Here is a 19,892-nt window from a genome sequence, read left to right on the forward strand (position 1 = left end):
GAGCATTGTACAAGTTAAATATTAAATCACTTCTCCTTAGCGTTTTGACCGAAACTCTACCAAATGGAGACGATGGTGAGTATTCTGGGAGAAGCCGAAATCGAAGCTTTATGTCCCTTTTTTAACAATTGCATTAACTTTTTAACAAAACTACATGTACATTGCCAAAACTTGCACATAATTCAAGAAGCTGCTTTTACACGTTGGCAAAATTACATATTTAATAACATACCTCACAACATCAAAATTTCAGTATTTTGTGATACACACTAAATTTGTAATTATGATACAAATTATTAACTATGTCACATCTGTATTTGACACCATATCAAAGTAGTCTCATACCAAGCTAATTTGCAGTTTTGCACTGATGTGTTGGCCTATTAAACCACTGCAGAAGACTGATGATTCACTTGTACTCCAGTACTTATTGAACACCCTAGTCATCGAAGATTTCATCATTCAGTTGGAAGGCCTCATTGAAGAAGGCTAGCCTGCAAAGGTAGGACGAGAGGATGCTGCTCACGGTGGAGGCAGTCATGACCATGTTCTTGACAACAATTTGCACTTGGATGGCCTCAAGCGGTGATGCGCCGGCCATGATGAGCCCCGTCATGGCGCCCGGGAGGGAGACCAGGCCCATCGTCTTGGCGCTGTCAATGGTGGGGGACAAGGCAATCACCAGAGCGCCCTTCGCCTGCTGGAGTGTCGCCTGGAGTGGCGTTGCACCTAGTGCAAGTGCAGACTCCACCTGCAGGGATCGAAGAGAAAAGATGGATATGTAAATATATGCAATTGTAGTACGGTCATCATTCCACAAATTAATATTTCTTTGATTCATGAATCATAATACGTGCTATACACCAATGTTATCTATATATACTATGTGTATTATTACACATTTTCAGCTAATCAGAGCTAGTTGTGATGTGAATGACAACAATTTTCTTTGTCATTGAACATTTTCACTCTACCGAAGTAATGTTTCAAGAAACCCGTACGTCTAGATTGTTTCGTAGCCAGCCTTAAGTCCAGATAAAAAAGGGGTCGTGATAGGCTTGATGAGCCAAATCAAAACTCAAAGCCTGTCTATTGTCGGATGATGAACAGTATAACTCTGCATCCTCTGGGTTCCACCTACCATAACGATCAATGGATCCTGGGCCTTATTAGTGCCAGGCTGCCATCGCCAACCGACAAGTTATAACCTCAAAACCTGTTGGCACCAGCAGGATTTTCAGTATAATCTGTAGCATTATTAGTGTTAGTCCGTACTAGATTGTCACTATATTCAGTATCATTCAGTACAAGTCGCTTTAATTTATTTGTTTTGTTGTCTTTTTATCTCCTTTATTTCCATAAGTTGTAATCAAATTTTCAGACCGTAAAGTTTCCAACTTCTTCTAATAAAACAAACTTGTATAATCGCACATACTTGAAAAAGAAGAGGAAAACTAAACAGATATTTTGTAATGTTGGAAATAAAAGGAGATTTAGGCAAGGTAAAGAAAATTAAGTGGCACATGTCTCCAAGCTGTAGTGAGAGGGCGTGTAGCTGACCATGTTCTTTTGGATCGTCACGTTCTCCCTGAGCTTCTTCATGGCGACACCGGTGACGGTCATGGCATTGCCGACCATCAGACCGGCGGCCGGGATGATGTACCGTGGGGTAAAGGGGAAGATTCTGAGCAGGAGGAGCAGGGTCATGGTGATCACTGTGCCGACCAGGATGGACATGAGGGCGATGTACTTCCCGCGAGGGACCTGCCTCGCACGCTGCCCAGACGTGTACCCGGCGACCGTCACCTGCACGAGTGGATTAAAATTACATCAAATTAAAATAGTCAGATCATTTTGGAGAGATGATCTTGGTAGAGATTAAAATATTCTGAACGAGCGAGTAGCAACTATGTAAAATGAGCAGTTGACAGTTTGATCACGTACTTACCATAAAGAGGTAAGCGAGGAGGATCCAGGGTGCGGTGTTCTTCTGGGAGAAGATGAAGTGGAGCACGAAGCCGACGAGGGAGAGCTGGAGGAAGGAGCGCGCGACGGCGAAGAGCATCTCGCCCTCGACCCCCAGGCGCTGCGTGAAGCTGAGCGCGACGGCCAGGGCGACCACGGCGGTGGCGGCGGCCGGCTTGAGCATGCCCGACAGAAAGTCCAGCCAGAAGCCTGGCGCCCCCAGGTCCGGCTGCTGCGACGCCAGCTGCTCCAGCAACACCGTCGCGTGCTCCATATTCTTCTCTTCTACCACACCGGACGGAGGGTCCGAGCGGACGGATGCTGCAGCCGCTGATGCACAGCGAGCGCAGTAGAGGGCCGGGCGCGGTTGTAAGAGAGTGCCGCGCCGGAAATGTTTTATGTTAGATGAAGGTACGGACAGCAACGAGCCTAGATGTACGGTAATAGGACAATCCATGTCCATTTTGCCTGAATTTAGTCACGTGCTCTGGAGAAAGCTAACATACTGACAGCTTGCTATAGTGTCATTAATTTATGACTTTTACTTAACCTGTACTAATGTTGGGAGGAAAGTATGTACTTAGATCTTACCACTGATTTTTTTAGCTAAGCCAACCGATCTTAAAATTGACGAGGTGATCAGATATGCACCTCATTGCCGATGGTCACGTTGCATACCATAAAAAAATAACATCGCTAAAGTCTGGAACAAATCGAGAAAAATACGAGCACTTATATTTGGCTCGAGGACTTAAACTAAGTGGTAGGTTCCACATGGAACCTATCCAAGTGAGCTAGCTCTTAATTTAAGTTTCAAGTTTTTCAAGAGCCATGCCCAAAGACGGGCCTATACAGCTATACTAGCTAAGTCAAGTTTCTTGATTAATTACCATGGATCCACAATCATTCCGTCTCATTCGCTAACTAGTGTGAATTGGTCCTAAAAGGTTGGAGGGTGTGAACGGCTGCCGGCCTAAATAAACCTTTTGCCAGTACACTGTCTCAAACACCTTTCTCAACTGTCAGTGCAAACGAAATTTTATGATCTGCCTTTACTCAACCAAGACTAAATGGACTCGCTCGTCCGAGCAGTACGGTCAGTAACCGACGTTCAAGGTCAGAGCAAGAGCCAAACGGATGGACTTTAAGTTTGATTTCGTAAGACAAAGAAGATGATTTGACGTACGCATAGTTCTAAATTGACTTTTGTTATTAGGTACTCTCCCTGGTTCAAGAATACAGCACGTGTCTATTTTGTTTTAATTAGGTCGGTCCCCATTGTACACCAGCTCAAGCCTATGAAATTTGACTATCTCCCTAACTGAACATGTTTGCCCATGGTTTGGCAATTTGCATGGTGCAGAATTGGCATCCTATATGCGTAGGCTTTTGATCTGTAGGTTGTACATTGATCAATAGATCAAGGACATTGGCTATTAGGCAATGTTTTTTTTTCAAATTTGTACATAATTGTGAAAGGTACCATGACAATGGTACTCATATTAGCTGTTTTGTGTGGGGTGGATTCAGCTGCTCGCACTCGCGATCATCTGAAATCCTGTTGTTAAAGTCTTCTTTCTCTTAATGAAAAATGTGCTTAGACAGGTCGCTAAAAAAGAGACAATGGTACTCATGCACCAAAAGCTGGGGAAAACACCCTCGGCTTTTTCAGTAATCAGTTCGACCAAAGTTTTTTTTTTTTTTGCAAAATAATTAAGGAGGTTATGCCAAGCATTCCATGGCACGACGCCTTTTGGAGCTCAGTTGAATGTTGTTCTGGGAAGGTGGTAAGTCTAAAAATACGTTGGTGTGTGAAAACATTGCATCAGTAAAGTCTTAAGCGAGAAAGTGATAAAATACAATTTTTGGAACAGCTCAGGGACGTCAGAAGAGGGTGAGCAGGCCCTTGGTTGCTATGCGGGGATTTTAACCTCATTTATAAAGCGGAGGACAAAAACAACGCCATCCTAAATCGTAGGATGATGGGTCGATTCCGCAGGTTCATCGACGATAACCAACTCCAAGAGCTACATCTTAATGGTCCAAGTTTCACATGGAGTAGAGAACGTGACAATCCAACCCTTGAACGACTTGATCGGGTTTTTGCGACCGAGGATTGGCTGCTTGCCTTCCCCAACCATGAACTCAACGCACTGTCTTCTGAATGCTCTGATCATGCGCCACTAAAGATGACAACAGTCAACACACTACACACGTTCAAGCGCTTCCATTTTGAAAACATTTGGCCAAAGTTTGAGGGCTTCCTGCAGGTCGTTGAGGAAGCATGGGTCTGTCCTTGGCCGGACGCTGATGCTTTTAGGGTACTAGATTTCAAACTGCGCAACACTGCAAAGGCATTGCAAAGTTGGAGCGCCAAACACGTCGGTTCTGTGCGTCTTCAACTCGGCATTGCAAAAGAGCTGGTACTCCGTTTTGATGTGGCGCAGGAAAGCTGAGTTTTAGCTGCTCATGAGCTTCGCCTAAGAAGGAAAGCAAAGGCAAATTGCTTAGGAATGGCTTCAATGCTGCAGACGATTATCCGGCAGCGCTCTCGTATCACAAACATAGCTGAAGGTGATGCTAATACCAGATATTTTCATCTGCAAGCCTGTCACATAAACAGGAAGAGCCACATTGACAAAGTTAATTTTGGTGGCGCTGTTCTCATTCAAGAAGAGAAAAAAGCTGAAGCATTCTTCAGACACCTTGATGATCTCCTTGGCACATCCTCTCCACGTTCTCTGAAGCTTGACCTTGAGGAAATTGGCATGCCGAAACTTGATCCCCAGGGACTAGATTTCTGCTTCTCTGAAGAATAAATATGGAAAGCTATTCAGGAAATTCACCCGGACAAGGCACCCGGTCCAGATGGTTTTACAGGAGCCTTCTACCGAGCTGCTTGGCCCATCATTAAGCAGGACTTAATCAGAGCTTTCCAAGCCCTTTGGTCGTTAGATGGCAGAAGTTTATACCTGGTAAATCAGGCATACATGATCTTACTTAGAAAGAAGAAAGATGCTTCACTAGTGGGGGACTTCCGGCCAATTAGTCTGATACATAGTTTTGCTAAACTTTTCACTAAAGTGCTAGCTCGTCGCATCGCCCCTCACATGAAATCCCTGGTACGCACCAATCAAAGTGCCTTCATCAGTGGTCGCCTCATACATGAAAATTTTAATGCAGTTCAACTAACGGCCAAACTGCTGCACCGCAAGAAGATTCCAAGTGCATTATATAAAATTGATATTGCCAAAGCGTTTGACTCTCTTGATTGGACCTTCCTCCTAGAAGTGCTAAAGCAGTTGGGATTCTCAAGAAGATGGCTAAATTGGATCTCATTAGTTCTCTCGACTGCTAGCACAAAAATCTTCTCAATGGCTCGCCAGGTTGTCGGATTTGTCATGCAAGAGGTTTACGCCAGGGAGATCCTCTTTCTCCACTTTTGTTTGTGCTAGCCATGGAAGCACTGAATGCTCTGATAAAGAAAGCAGAAACAATTGGAGTTCTGGAGCCTTTGGGGTTTTGCTGCATCCAGGAGAGGATTTTTCTCTATGCTGATGATGTGATCTTATTCACTTTACCAAACCAACAAAACCTGGTCGCCACTCAGAACATCCTGGAGATGTTTGCTCTTGCCTCTGGGCTGAATATAAACCAAAACAAGTGTGCAATTATACCAATTTGTTGCAGACTGAATGAAACTGCTCTCCTCATGCAATTCCTCCACGGTAACCTACAGGCATTTCCAATTAAATACCTGGGCATCCCACTATCAGTGAGAAGACTCAAGAAGTCAGACTTGCAGCCTCTTGTCGACAAGGTTGTTACTGGTCTGCCAACTTGGAAAGCAAGGTTACTAACTAAGGCAGGTCGGACGATACTAGTCAACGTCAAACTGTCTGCCATTCCTGTACACATAGCACTAGCCATTTCTGTTCCCCCATGGGTGATTCAGTGTATTGACAAATGCCGTCGCGCATTCTTATGGAGAGGTTTAGACTCAGTTTCAGGAGGGCATTGCCTGTTGGCTTGGCCAAAAGTTTGCAGGCCAGCTGATCTCGATGGTCTCGGGTTACCTGATCTCACTCTACAAGGTTATGCGCTCAGAATGCGCTGGCTATGGTTGAAGCGTACTGATCCGAGCAGACCATGGTCGTGCTTACCTTTGAAAATGGAGAGTCTGGTAGAAACCCTGTTTGCGGTTTCCATAACCGTAGAAGTTGGAGATGGCTTGCACTCATTTTTCTGGACAGACAAATGGATAGATGGTCGCTCAATTGCCGATATCGTCCCGGCCCTTCTAAATGCTGTGTGTCCACACGTCCATTGGACAAAAACTGTGGCGCAAGGACTAGAGAACAATGCGTGGGCGCAGGATATAACTGGCGCTTTAACGGTCCAGGTTATCATTGACTATCTACTAATCTGGGACATCATACGACAACGCAGCTTTGTCCACATCTTGAACTCAGGTACTTTCAGATGGAAATGGACAGCTGATGGGCAATTCTCAACTGCTTCTGCCTATAGAGCTCTTTTCATCGGACAACACGCCGTGCCTGAGGCAAAAGTGATTACTAAAACATGAGCACCAGGTCGCTGTAAGTTCTTCATTTGGCTTACTATGCATGACCGTTGCTGGACTGGAGCAAGACGGAAGAGACACAACCTCCAGAATGATGATAATTGCACCTTCTATGATCAGCACTCGGAGACAGTTTCTCACTTGTTGTCTACTTGCGTGCTAGCCAAAAAAATCTGGTTTGCAGTGCTATGGCAATGCAACTTACAAAGACTGACTCCTACAGGCACACTTCAAGATTTCTTTGATTGGTGGTTGTCATCACGAAAGCAAATCAGAAAAGAATTGAGGAAAGCCTTCAACTCCCTGGTGATCTTGGTAGCCTGGTCGATTTGGAAGGAACGCAACTAGCGCATCTTCCAAAAGGAGAAGGTGACAACTAATGAACCGGTGGATCTCATCATCGATGAAGGAAGGCTGTGGTGCTTACGCCAGTTTGAAACACCTTCTTCAGTTGTTTCCTTAGTTAGCGTATGACGCCACTCACCTAGGAAGGGTAGTCATTTTAGGTCGCGAATTGGTTTATATGTAATTGCTACTACTTTCTTTTTGTATTGCGGTGATCTCTATCGAGATCACGTGTTGTAATGTTACTGTTCCCCCTCTTCTCTTAATGAAAAAAGTGCTCAGGCGCGGTCGCTAAAAATCAGTAAAGTCTTAAAACTTGATACAACACATGCTCTGCATTTTGGAGGTAAAAGGTAAAGGGCTGGTGAGCTCAGCTCAACTCATGTCCTGATACAGCTTGGAGCCTTGGAGCAAAGGAAGCATGTATACTATGGATACTATGTGAGCTAAAAATGTATGTAAAATAATAAGATTACCCATGGATTTTTCGAAGTCCTTTTCTCCACAAGCAACTGAACTGTTTTCAAGTTCGCTACAAATTAGAGGAATTTGGCAAAGCTCACTTTTTCCAGCTATTAATGACACTCATCACTTCTGACAAAAGGGTATGCCTACCGTAAACAGATCTTTTTATGTAATTGAGCAAATTTTAAGACAAAAAACTTGAACGCACTATTAATATGAACCAAATACAACAAAGTTTTGGACCAAATGTACGAGGCACATGGGCCTCCATAGAAAATGAATTACGTGGGCTCCGTGGTGGGCCATGATATCACTATAGTGGGTATCTGTACTATAAGATATCTCCATATGGTAGAAAAGAAAACAAGAAGAGATTATTCCTCAAAATGCATTCTTTCTTCGAGCAAATCTTAGCAATACAAATTGTCACATTTAGTTGTTAGATTCTGTAACAACTACAACTGTATTGTCAAATGTACCCGGTAACACTACATCATGTACATGATACATGGCAATCTAAATTGAAAGAAATCTTACATTAGATCAAGCAAAGCTCATACAAACTGCTATTTTTTTCTCATAAATAACAGGTTCATCAAGAAATAATAAAAATCATCAATAAAACATCCCCATTTGTTTCAGTGATCACAAGAAGCAATGATCAACAAACAAGAAAGCAAACTATCAGAACACCCCCAGCAAGATTCAAACCACACATCTGGCATCACCACTAAATCTTCCCTCCAAATTTTGATGAGCTCAGCTTGCCCGGGGGCTGTCCATGACGACCTCGAACGCCCCCACCAGCGCCTTCACCTTGCTCTTCCTCTTCTCCATCAGCTTGCTCTTGGCCTCCTCCAGCACGTCGTTGCTCCGCGCCACCTCCTTCTTCTTGGGCTGCTCCTCGTCCGACCGCTTCTCCATGGCCGTCTTCACCTTGCGCCCCTTGAACGTCAGCGCCGACTCCTCGGGGATCGTCGCCGGCAGCTTCGATGGGCCGTTCTTCTTGGCAGCGTTCACCGGCGTCACCGGCGCCGATGCGCTCTGCTGCGTGTCGATCACCGCCTTGCCCTTGCTGATGGCTTCTGCAACCGGCGTTACGGGCTCCGAAGCGCTCACCTGTTTGGGCAGTGCCTCCTCCTCGTCGTCGTCCTCAGCTGCTTCTTTCAGTGGCGTTGTCGGAGCTGACGCGCTCGATGCAGCAGCCATTTCTGCGTCCTCGGCCACCTCCTCCTGCTTCTGGATAGGCGCAGGATCTGCTTCCTTTTGTTCTTCAGAGATCACGCTGGCTTCCTCGTTTGGTTCTTCAGAGATTAAGCCGCCTCCTTCCTTTGTTTGTTCTTCAGAGATCACGCTGCTTCCTTCATTTGTTTGTTCTTCTTGTTGCCTCTCTTCGGCCTTTGTCTCTTCGACGACCTTCTCTTCCACCGTGCTGGTCGCCGGCTCGTCTTCTCCCTCCGGTGTCGCTGCCTCCTTCACCACGGCTTCTTCGACGACGACGGCCGGCGACTCATCATCCGCGTTCTTCGGGGCCTCCATCTCTGCCTCCGCAACCGCACTACTTTGCGGCTTCTCTTCTTGCAGCTGCGGCTCCGGCGGCGCCACCTTCACTGCTCTAGGCAACTCCACTATGATCTTCTCCTCCTCCTCCTCCGGTGCTCCCCTAGCCTCCTCTGCGCCGGCATGCTCCTCTTGATATCTCTCCTCCACGGTCATGATGTCAGTGCTGACAGCCTCCCGCGACGTTGCGACGTGCTCCTCGTTTTGTTCAGCAGCTTCGGGATCCAACAGAACAGGCTCCTCCGCATCCACGGGAGTCACGGCAGGCGACGGGTCGGCAGGCGTCTCAGGCTGCTGGGCCTGTGCTCTCGCCGCCTCGCCTTTGGCCCTGGCGGAAGCACCGGCTGCCCCCTTGCCGGACGCGGAGGCGGAGGAGCTCACCGCCTCCTTGCCCTTCTTGCCGCGGGGCTTGCTGGTGGCTTTGAGGGCATTGGACGCCTTCTGCATCAGCTGCCTCGGCGACACCGCGGACCATCGCGTCGTGGAGGACGCCGCCGCCGCGGGCGCCTTGGCCTTGTCCTTGGGCGTGATCGGGCGCAGCCCGCTCAGCGCCTGCGCCGGGGCCTTGTCGGCTGACCGCCTCGCGGTGGCGGCCGTGGCCTTGGTGCTGGAGGAGCAGGAGGGGGAGGGCGACGCCAACGAGGACGAGGAGGAGGAGCTGTGCAGCGACGAGCTCACGGTGGGGCGGAGGAACGACGGCACCGGCTTGTCGGACGGCGGGGCCGCGGCCGCGGACGCGCGCGACGGGTCGGAGCCGCGCGGGCTCGACGGCGGCCTGCCGGTCCCGCTCTTGCTCCTTGGGCGCGTGCCGTCGCTCGACCGCAGCGACGGCCGTGTGGCCATGGGCGTCTTCCGCTGCATAGCAAAACGAAGCGGGGAGATCTGTCAATTATTTGCAGGAAGCTTACACGCTAACACGCATCTAGCCTGCTGGTAATGAAGGGAGAATGAACAGTGATTTGGGAGATTTCTAATTCCTCTGCTCCTATTTGTATACGGTTGACCTTGAGATGTTTCTAGACAACATGCATCCATGTTTGCCTTTTGTGTATTCTTTCTCTCCTCTGTTGTAGTATGTGACAAACGTTGCTGCCACGTTGTGGAGCCATTGATGTTTTCTCTTTAGAGGAAAAAAAAAATGATCTTTTGATTGATGTCCATTTGCTCTCCAACATTGTCAAACAATTTCCGCTCGAATTCAAACTATTGCACATGTATAGACTACAATATCGTCTGAACTTTTGCTTGATAAAAAAGGATCCGTTTGAACTTTGATCAACTGCAAGTCTGCAAAAGGACCTACAGCACGTGCTGATTTAATAAAGCAGAAATTGGCAGCCAAACTAGTCTTTTATGATGATAATAATATTTTTTTTTCATCTTTCGATTCTGTAGGGGCGGAAATGAACTCGACAGTTAAAGTAAAATAAGGAGGAAAAGGAAAGAAATTGATCGCTCTATTGCTTTCTGTAATTTAAAAGCCAGACATCCAAATGACAGCACGGAAGATTTGCCATGAAACTAGACGTCTAGACGACCGAATTCCTTTTTCAAGAAGAACAAGGACATCAACATACCTTGGAACGAACCCAACGAGACGAGATCAATTCATGGCTGCTTTCTCAACCACAGGAACAACGAATAGCGTATCATGTTCTCGTTCGCATCGCGTGTCTCAAAAGGAAGGGGAGCGAAGAACGCGTCGTACCTTTGTAACCTCGAAACGCCCGAGAATGGCGTGGCGCAGGGGGGCAACGGGGGAGGGCCGGAGAGAGAGAGAGAGAGAGAGGAGGGAGAAGCAGGCAGCAGGGTGAGAAAAAGCTGGGCAATAGAGGAGAGGAGCCCCCATGTTTGCGAAACAGAACTCGTCAAATAGTAAGTTGGGGCAGTAGGGCCGGCTGCTAGTTGACACCTGGTGAAGCATCCGTCTCTCCTGCGGCCGCGGGTGCTCTCCGTTCGGCTATTTTTAGTTTGTTTTTTTGACACACAGCCGGATCGTCGTTGCTAGGAGGTTGAATTTTGGTTCCATGATGCTGCTGAGAACTTTTCGCTTTCTTCAGAAAATTGCTCAAAAGCACGTCCTTTTTCTGGACTGTGGCAAAGACATCCATGGCGCCTGAGTTGATGATCGATTTAGGAGCCGATTTGATCAACTCCACATGGGCCTTCTGGGCCGCTATGATGGAACGCCAGGGTCGTCGAGGAGGCAATCCGTGGGAAGTGGGCCATCGTTTTATTTCACACAGGCAATCCGCCACCAGCATGAACTGAGGGCCCAAGGCCCGCGTCGGCCTCTGCCCGTAGGCCCGTTGCGGCCTAGTCGTCGTCGTGTCCGCGTGTGCCGGCCTGCCCGCGCGCTCGTGTGACGGTCCGTTCCCTTGCAGGTTGGCACGGCACGGCAGGCGCGTCCCTTCCAAGCATCTCTCCGGAAGCGACGAAAGGAACCGGAAGCATCGCTCGCGCTCGTTGACTCCATCCCATCCAATCATGCCGTCGTATTGTATTGGTGGTGGTGCCACCGCTACCGCGCAAGCTGTGTACGCCTACTTTTGATCTGGCAAGAGCAGAGGCAGACGCACTCCGCCCATGCATCGGGTGGCCGTGGCTCCTGCGTACCCACCGGCAAGTACGACGGCTCCATCAGCGCGCCGCCGCTGGGGCCCCGGCCAGCGGCCATGGCCTGCCGGACGACACGATACGCCGTGTGCTCCGTTGCCGCGTGGGCGCGCGCACCACCGTCTCGGTCTCGCTCGGCGGCCGGCACCGGCGCACGCGCGCCCTGAATTCCTGCGTGTTCAAAGGCAGCAGCGGGGCGTTGCTTCGATTCCGGTCGTGATGGAACAAGAGGAAAGGCTTGCGCGCAACGTGCATGATTCACGCTGCTGCGAGATTGGGTAGTCTTCAAGTCCCAGGACGTGCTAATGGCCTGTTAGTTCAGGGTAACCGGCAAGGATTAGTGGACGGGGATGCCGCCGCATGATTGGCCTCGGACCAACGGACGCCGGGTAACGACATGGATGCATGATCACCGTCCATCATGCCCGTCCAGTGGCCAGGATCACTGCCGCCCAACGACCTTTATCCGCACCATCAGATACTCAGATTCAGAACGAGCGTCGTGGTATTTTATTTTGTTTGTCAGCTTCACACCTGACACTGTAGTAAGAAACCAGAGGTTTTTCACTTGGTTTTGGAACTGCCAATTGCATGTGAAAGTCCGCCTGAAGTTTCTTGAGACCTGAAGAATCGATCAAGATTGAAACTGAAAGAAGAAGAAGACGATGCAGAGATGTAGCATAACTTTGGTGGCGGGGAAGGAGGGGGTCCAATTGCCTGCGAAAGCTGGTTGTTCCGTTTGCCAAGAGAAGCAATCATAGTAGCCGAAGGCAAAGGACTAAGCACTAGATGCCCGCTTTCACCAAAGGAAGGCACAACCAAAAGGCACAGGGTATGACAAAGATGGGGAGGCAAAGGCAAGGACACACACATAGCCGGATTGCAGATTTCCAAACAAAAGCTTCAGTCACCCTAGATTTAGGGCATATCACAAGAGAACTAACCTTTGTTTAAATTCATCAGAGCATGACACGTCCCTAGAAAGAAGATGGCGTTAGCAGGTGCACACAAGATGATGGCACTGTTGCAAGGATTAATAATACATCAAAGATTAAAAAAAGAAACAGAGAGACAGACAGCGTGAAGAACAAAGATTCCTTTGAGGGTATTCAGATAGCATAGTGCACGCCGTCACCCGGCACTCGGCTTATTTGGCCGGCCATTAGTCCTCCACCTTTCTCTATCTCCTACTTAATCTGCTAATTGTTTGACACGTATGGCCACATACACGCTGCACAAAAGCACAAACAAGTGCACACGCCTACTACAAAGTGGATGCATTTGTCAATGGCTCTATGCTTCTTCGATTATTTTTTTACAACAAATAGTTAAAAACACAGAACTTGCAAGAACACGGATGCTGCTGCTGCTGCTGATTTGGTCCAACACTTGTCCCGTTGTTGCGCATGGCTACCAACTCCATTTTTTATTTCGTCCGAACTGCAATTGCCATAGCAACTCATGTTCACGCCCTCAAAATAAAATAAAAAATAAAAAAACTCATGTTCACAAGGTCTGTTCCAACCCAACCTTTCTCTCTTTCTTTTTTAAAGGATAACCTAACCCTTTCTTTTCGATACCGACTTAACTCTGTTGATATGCTTTGATTAAGAAGCCTATTTATATGTGTTAGCCTGTCATTCGAACAGCTGGAATGTTTTAGTCAAAATGATCTCGATATTTAAGCACCCCTTTGCAGTTGGTAATTGGTACTTGCTGCTGGTCCCAGTTGATTGGTCAAAAAAAAAAAGGCAAAGAAAAGGAGTTAACTCCTCACATCACCAGACCATTAATCACCAAATAAGCACCCTTGCAGCAGACATAATCATAAAACCATATGGATGTTTTCATTGCTAGCAGGCTTGTACCAGAAAACTGCTCGTCTTTTATTCTGACAGGCACTGTTTACCACTGTCTACTAGATTATAGGGGAAAGATTAAGGTGAGATTAGGACTTGAGCAAGCCATGCATCTATTTCATTTGAGAAAGGAGGAGCAACTCATCTCATGTTAGCTCCTACCTACTCATCTTTCTAGCCAAGATTAACAGGAAATATTTCCCATCTACATTGAACAATGAGATGGATTATGCACCTTATTAATCAAACAATGCCGAGTAATATTTAAACAACGAAAAAGACCATGTCTTCAACCTTGAACTATAGCCCTGATCTGTTTTTCAACCCTAAAATTGAAAAAGGTGCTCATTTTGTACCCTTGAACTACAAAAAAAACTGTTCAATTTTCAACCCTGGGATGGCTTTATGGGTAATTTTTGGTATGATCTTCTCGATGATACCTAGCTAGTTTTGGCTTAAAATATAGGTGTTGCATGTTAATGAGGAAATGTGGATGGAAAATAATACTTAATAAATTCCACACGAGGCAAAAAAAAAAGGTGATTGTAGCAGCAAACAAGGAAAAATCCATTCCTACACATTATATAAAAGCCCAGGGCTGAACAGTGAACATTCAGAGTAAACAACTTCAAAAATCAGGAATAAAAATTTATGAAATACTTGTATAGTTTGACCATCGCTCTATCAAGCATTGCATATTATATGCATTTCTGTTATACTGTTTTTGACGAACGCTTTCTATTATGTACACCAGTTTCATTAGAAAAAGGCCGTTCAATGAAGCCTAGATCTTTTGTTTCCAACGGATTGCTAAACTATGCATCCAAGAAAATGTTTGCAGCTTATTTTCCAAAGAAAAAATTGCAGCATCTCTCTGAGTTTGGAACAAGTTTTTGGTTAATGCAGAGCAAGCACCAAATGGCCGACATCCTTTCCCTGCTCGCTTTCGAATCTTTCTGGAGCATTGTATCATCTCTTTAAAATTTGATTCATGGATGATGATGGATGAAAGGCCCCTTTAAAAGGACAGAAAATGATGGATGGGCCAGGAAAGCTACTCCTACCATCTTTCAACATACAAATTTGAACTCAATATTTTTCTAAACAATTGCAATTTTCATTTCTGGCTTACTTTAGGAACTGCACGAAGTATCTTCTAAAAGAAATTTCACACGGATAAGTCACGGGGAAAACCTTTGCTCAGAGCGCCGGCTGTCGATTCGTTTCTTCAGAGATACCAGCAGCGCCGCTGAAACTTCCGACCGGCGGCGCGGCCGCGATCGGCGTTGAACCCGTGCTCGCGCAGACGCGGACAGCCGGGTCCTCCAGCACGAATCTTCACGACTACACGTACTCCCGGAGCTCCAGCGGCGGCTGATCTACCTGCACCTGCGCGTGAGCCGCCCCGCCCCAGTCACGGGCACCCACCGGCGAGTCCACGACGACGACGCGTGCGCCGGCGCGCCCAGTCAGCGCCGCCACGTGGGGGAGAGACCGAGACGGGGGCTCCGTTAACCCGTGGGGGGATCACGCGCACACGCGTGACGCGTCTCCGTCCGGACCCGACCCGCTAACGCCGCTAAATAAATTCGCCTCGGATCTGACCAAATCGGCCCTCCGTTTGCTCGCGCCGTCTTGTCCGTCTTCCATTTCCGCGAGGAGAAAGGGGAGGCGCCGCCGCTTCTGCTTCCACGAGGTACGGCCATGGCTGCTTTTGATTTGATGGGGGGAGGAAGGAGTTCTAGAAGCGGAACCCTCTGATCGTTTCCTTGTTTCGTATGCCTGAATTTGGGGATAAGAGGTTGTACACACAGACCTGTTCTTTCTCTTCTTCTTTTATCATTCCCTGATGAGTTGTGAATATGAGCCGATTTTGATTCGAAGGTTGGGTCTGGATTGGCTGCCGCGACTCTGCTCTTTGCTTCGTTGTTTGGACCTTGGATTGGTGTGCTCGGTTGTTTTCTTTCTCTCCATTTCCCCCAGTTTGGTGCACCTGTTTGGTTTGTGTATGAATTTAAGAAGGTTTTCTCTCCAGAAATCTTTAGTAATCTCCATGTGTCTGAGATCGGAGGTAGAGTTGCAGAATGAAATTTTTTGGGCGCTCTTCTCAAATTATTCAGAAGCCGCCGCATTCATTCTGCGATGGAAGAATTTCAGTAGTGCTACAAATAAGTTTCTTTGAACTGGAAATATTCAGTTCCATGTAGAGTTGCAGACCCATGTAGAGTTGCAGACCTTTTTTTAAGAACTTGAAAGGTGTTGCTTAAGCATGGGATGGTAGATAGGTGAATGGTGTTTCCCACATGCTATCATGACCAATGGCCCAAGTGTTTTATTCAGTATGTGGTCCCAAGAAATGGCTCTCGTTGTGCTTATACTGAATCACACTTCAACTGTAACTTCTACGGGTCTCTTGATCCGTGTGGTAGTTTTATTCCGCTAGAGGGAACAAGCTAGACAAGATCACATGAATACTATAGCTGTATAGCACACAGATGACGTTCCCTTGTCCGTTTCACTGTGGATAAAACTTTATGATGCCGTTTAACCTTTTGCTCTTAAAGGTGAAGAACAAATGTGGTAATGATCGAAGATACTGAACTTGCTATATTGCTACAAAGCACTAAATTTGTAGGATCACATGATAGTAGTAAATATAACTCTCATGGGGTGACTGTGAATGTTCGTAACTAACAGTGGGTCCAAAGTTATTTGTTTGTTGCTATTGGAGATTGGTAAACACTGTTTTCTCTACGGTTACTTTTGTGAACCGCACCATGCTTCTCTTTCTTTCTTTTTTAAGTATGTCTTGCACGTGTGTATTCATGTTATCTTGTCACTATTCTTCATTGCTAACCATTGCCAAACTTGTGCTGCAGAATTCTAGCAAAAGTCTTCTGGAGAATAATACACCTCTGTGCATTGTGCTGCATTTTGGTATGGACGAATCTTCTGGTAGATCTGCTACCCCAGTTGGGTTTCTTGGAAGGGGCACTGGCATTTCCTTGAGAAATCAAAGTAATGAGAATAGGCCAAGCCAATACAACAATAAGCCAGGGAAGAATACAAATCTCAATCCTGTGAAAGCCCGATTCACTGAAAATAAAGAGAAGCCAAAGTATTTACATGGGCCATTTCATTCATCAGGATCTAAGGCCTCATCTGTAAGCTCTTCAAAGGCTCCTGTTAGGAAATATCAGGATGAAAGGCAAAAAAGGCCCTTTTTGGCAGAGGCAAACGTTGCTGAAAGCAGTAACAGAAGAACTGAGGTCAGACGTCTACAAAGTGGCAAGAAAGCTGTTGTTTATGAAGATGGGCATCCATACACGCAGAAGAGTACATCAGAAGGTTCATCATCCTCTACATTTACTGATGGAGGCTTGTCAGAAGAACATGATCTTGGAGTTTTAGAGTTTTCTGTTTCTTCAGGGAGTTCTGCACATACTGTTGATTCTGGAAATACTGCATTGAGTGCTATGCAACGTAGGCAAAATGATAGAGAAGAACTGAATTCAGGTAGACCTCGAGGTGATTCCAATTTTGTTCATAGGCGTGTTGTACCTCAAAGTCTCACCACTGCTGTCAAGTTATCAAGTGCCCCTGGTGCCACCAGTACTTCACTGCAGAGACGTGGCCTAAAATCCCTTGGTTGCACTTCAATATCTGATGTTTTGCCCTCAGGTTGTTCTTCATCTGATTCTGTTCATAATAGGAGGGTCGAAGTTATGAAGAATGGAACTTCTGATGCAGCAAGATCTTCAAGATCAAGGGGAATAAGTGGGCAATCTATTTTAGGTCAGCCACGTTCTGGTTATCCTGGCTATACTGGTCCTAGGGCGAGAGCTGCTGAACAATCAGCAAGGACCAATAGCACAAGTATTCGGGATTCTACAGATTCAGTAAGGACTAGAAGACCTTCTACTCTCCGTGCCAGAGAGAGGATGCCGGGTGAAAGAGAGGACAACGTATTTGCTCTGCGTGAGACTGTTACGAGGGTTCGTCATCCAGAAAGGGGTCATTTTCCCACCGATGACATTTCCCCACAGAGATTAGCAAGACCTTTTTATGCAGAATTGCCTCATGCAATTTATTCATCTAATCGTCCAGGATTGAGTAGTCGGACAGCAAGGAGAAGATCTCCTTCTCACCCTGAAGAAAGTCCTCAGGAAATGTTCCATGGTCTATTTGAGGAGAGAGATGGCTACAGACACATAAACATGGATGGAATTTCAGAGGTCGGTTTCTGTAACTTGTTACAGACATGTTCTGAGTTGTTAATTTTCATTTACAATGAAAGTGATAAAAGCTATGTACATTTTGAAGGGTACTGAGTTTTTTTCCTGATGAAGGGGTAGTAATTCTGATATTTGCCATGTTTACTGTCTGTAGGTGTTGCTAGCATTGGATAGGATTGAACATGATGATGATTTGACTTATGAGGTTTGTCCTTTACCCTTGATATCCATTTTTTCTCCTTTAGTAACTTTGCAGTAAGATGTTTTCTGAACAAAAAATGGCAGCAATTGCTGGTGCTGGAAACCAATCTGCTTCTAAGTGGCCTTGGACTGCATGATCAGCACCAAGATATGAGATTGGATATTGACAATATGTCGTATGAGGTATTACTTTCAACATGTTGGCTCCATTATTTGTGTGAATTCAATACCCTTGGGAAAAGTTTAAATATGTTTGGCTCGTTGATATGTAATTTGCCTCTCTTTTGGTTTTGTTTTTCAGGAACTACTAGCTTTGGAAGAGCATATTGGCTCAGTAAGTACTGCCCTAACTGAAGAGCAATTTGCCAAGTGGGTCAACCAAAGTGTGTATGAAGCCAAAAAATCAGATAGAGATGTGAACAAGATCACAGTAGATGATGTGAAATGTAGCATATGTCAGGTATTGGTTTGCTCATGTATTTTTGTGTTCAATTATCGGTCGTCTCAATTCTGGATAAAAATTGACAATGTTACTTGATTGGGGGGGTTGGGGGGGGGGGGGGGGGGGGGATGGGAATGCATTAGTGCCTTGTCTGACAAATGGCAAAGCATAGGCTAACTGGAAGGGGAACTATATGTTATGAATTAGAGCTACATAGGTTGCATACAATCAAAAGAACATATATCTATGTTGTTTACCTTTTGACATATCACGTTCCTTAGCCGTTACTTATTTAAGATAGAACTTAGAAGTTCCTTAGCCACTACTTATTTAGGATTAGTAAAAACTCTCTCCCTGGGCCCTAGATGATTATTGTTTTCTGGTGCCTGAATTTCTGACTGACACTGCTTATTTAAAACAAACAGCCACCTCCCCCCTGGACCCTAGATGATTATTGTTTTCTGCAGCCTGCAATTCTGACTGACACTGATTTGATGTTCCAGGAGGAATACGTTGAAGGTGAAGTGATTGGTAGGATGCAGTGTGAACATCAGTACCATGTGTGCTGCATTAACGAATGGCTTAGACAGAAGAACTGGTGTCCAATATGCAAAGCTTCAGCAATACCATAAGAGATGGACAAGGGAGGCGCCTGAATCTTGGCTCAATCTCGTAAATAGTGTGGATGTATGATTAGACACTGTAGATGCTGACGCTGTTCGCTCCAATTTGTGAATATGATAGACCCTCTCTCTTATAAAGCCCTGTAACCTTTTGTTACTGCATCTTTTCTCTTCATAGCACATTCCTCGTGAGATATGAATTCTGCTTGATAGCAGTATGGTCAGAAACTCGAAAATAATGGGAGTTGTCCCCGTTCTTAAAATCGCCTTGATTGAGAGTTTAGTCACAATTCCTGCTGAAAGGAGAAATGCTTATCATGGATTGTACAAGTGGTTAGTGTGATGGCTGTAAACTTATAGTGAGTAGAAGAATGGGAAATGAGTGGATAACTGGATATCATCTCGGTCCTCTCAAACTATATCTGTAGATGCTGGTGCTGAGAAATTTTCTGTGCAACACTTTTCTTGTTCTGCTTTTATCTTGCACTATACTGCGGGCGACAGAATGTGCTCCTTCGGCCTTCCTTGTATTCCTACTTTTCTTATGGGCCTGTAGACGGCTTCTTTCTGTTCGGCCGGGATAAGTGGTATTCTTTCTGTTTGGTCTTGATGTGCCGCAACTCCGATGATACTCTGCGCAAATTACTACACTAGGTTTTTGCTACTCGCAGATGAAACTGCAGCGTATAGAGTGATCTGCTGCTTGCTTTATCATTTCTTTTCCAATGCTATCATAGCTTGTGCTGTACACTGTTTTCGTAACTCGATTCCTGTCAGCACAGCAAGTTGGTTCGTAAAATGAATTGGAAGGATAATGAAGAAGAAAAATATCTGTGCAGGTGAAGCTCCTCTTCTTTCATGCAAGCTGGTTGTTGATCTGCTTTATTGCATCCTTTATGCCTCCAACTCCCCAAGGCCCGCTGCATATGCATTCTAGTTGCAGTACAATCATTCTAGTTGTAGTACAATATATTTTCCTTCATTTTCTTGTGGCAT

General features: G+C 46.1%; 3 protein-coding genes across 7 annotated transcripts; 1 reads left to right on the top strand and 2 right to left on the bottom strand.

Annotated features, from left to right (window-relative positions):
* Window positions 1-240: 240 nt before the first annotated feature.
* Window positions 241-2,239, bottom strand: LOC112889081 (UPF0014 membrane protein STAR2-like). Its single transcript, XM_025955568.1, has 3 exons — window positions 1,949-2,239; window positions 1,561-1,806; window positions 241-751 (listed from the first exon to the last, which is right to left on the bottom strand). The coding sequence occupies exons 1-3, from the start codon at window positions 2,237-2,239 to the stop codon at window positions 440-442; spliced, it is 849 nt and encodes a 282-aa protein (XP_025811353.1). The 3' UTR covers window positions 241-439.
* Window positions 2,240-7,807: 5,568 nt separating this feature from the next.
* LOC112889815 (cilia- and flagella-associated protein 251-like) lies at window positions 7,808-10,733 on the bottom strand. Of its 3 annotated transcripts, XM_025956586.1 has the most exons (4): window positions 10,629-10,692; window positions 10,498-10,534; window positions 8,952-9,775; window positions 7,808-8,921 (listed from the first exon to the last, which is right to left on the bottom strand). In XM_025956586.1, exons 3-4 carry the CDS (start codon window positions 9,761-9,763, stop codon window positions 8,120-8,122), a joined length of 1,614 nt encoding a protein of 537 aa, XP_025812371.1. In that variant the 5' UTR covers window positions 9,764-9,775; window positions 10,498-10,534; window positions 10,629-10,692; the 3' UTR covers window positions 7,808-8,119. The 3 variants fall into 3 exon arrangements, with proteins under 3 accessions (XP_025812371.1, XP_025812373.1, XP_025812370.1); XM_025956588.1 differs by lacking the exon at window positions 10,498-10,534 and having other exon boundaries at window positions 10,629-10,733; XM_025956585.1 differs by lacking the exons at window positions 10,498-10,534; window positions 10,629-10,692 and having other exon boundaries at window positions 8,952-9,900.
* Window positions 10,734-14,959: 4,226 nt separating this feature from the next.
* On the top strand, window positions 14,960-19,296 carry LOC112889438 (E3 ubiquitin-protein ligase MBR1-like). Of its 3 annotated transcripts, none has more exons than XM_025956075.1 (6): window positions 14,960-15,091; window positions 16,275-17,630; window positions 17,785-17,835; window positions 17,916-18,014; window positions 18,133-18,291; window positions 18,777-19,296. In XM_025956075.1, the coding sequence occupies exons 2-6, from the start codon at window positions 16,335-16,337 to the stop codon at window positions 18,903-18,905; spliced, it is 1,734 nt and encodes a 577-aa protein (XP_025811860.1). In that variant the 5' UTR covers window positions 14,960-15,091; window positions 16,275-16,334; the 3' UTR covers window positions 18,906-19,296. The 3 variants fall into 3 exon arrangements, with proteins under 3 accessions (XP_025811860.1, XP_025811859.1, XP_025811861.1); XM_025956076.1 differs by lacking the exon at window positions 14,960-15,091 and adding an exon at window positions 15,181-15,196; XM_025956074.1 differs by lacking the exon at window positions 14,960-15,091 and having other exon boundaries at window positions 15,115-17,630.
* Window positions 19,297-19,892: the final 596 nt, after the last annotated feature.

Source organism: Panicum hallii, chromosome 4 (assembly GCF_002211085.1).
Source record: "Panicum hallii strain FIL2 chromosome 4, PHallii_v3.1, whole genome shotgun sequence".
NCBI classification, from domain to species: domain Eukaryota; kingdom Viridiplantae; phylum Streptophyta; class Magnoliopsida; order Poales; family Poaceae; genus Panicum; species Panicum hallii.

Excerpts from the sequence above, each read along its gene's own strand:
- LOC112889081 (XM_025955568.1), bottom strand. The coding sequence starts at position 2,239 with ATGGAGCACGCGACGGTGTTGCTGGAGCAGCTGGCGTCGCAGCAGCCG. Across the intron at positions 1,807-1,948 it reads TCCTCGCTTACCTCTTTATG|GTGACGGTCGCCGGGTACAC; the intron begins GTAAGTACGTGA and ends CCACTCGTGCAG. Across the intron at positions 752-1,560 it reads TGACGATCCAAAAGAACATG|GTGGAGTCTGCACTTGCACT; the intron begins GTCAGCTACACG and ends CGATCCCTGCAG.
- LOC112889815 (XM_025956585.1), bottom strand. The coding sequence starts at position 9,781 with ATGCAGCGGAAGACGCCCATGGCCACACGGCCGTCGCTGCGGTCGAGC. Across the intron at positions 8,922-8,951 it reads GTGAAGGTGGCGCCGCCGGA|TAGTGCGGTTGCGGAGGCAG; the intron begins GCCGCAGCTGCA and ends GAAGCCGCAAAG.
- LOC112889438 (XM_025956074.1), top strand. The coding sequence starts at position 16,173 with ATGCTTCTCTTTCTTTCTTTTTTAAGTATGTCTTGCACGTGTGTATTC. Across the intron at positions 17,836-17,915 it reads ATGATGATTTGACTTATGAG|CAATTGCTGGTGCTGGAAAC; the intron begins GTTTGTCCTTTA and ends AAAAAATGGCAG. Across the intron at positions 18,015-18,132 it reads TTGACAATATGTCGTATGAG|GAACTACTAGCTTTGGAAGA; the intron begins GTATTACTTTCA and ends TTTGTTTTTCAG.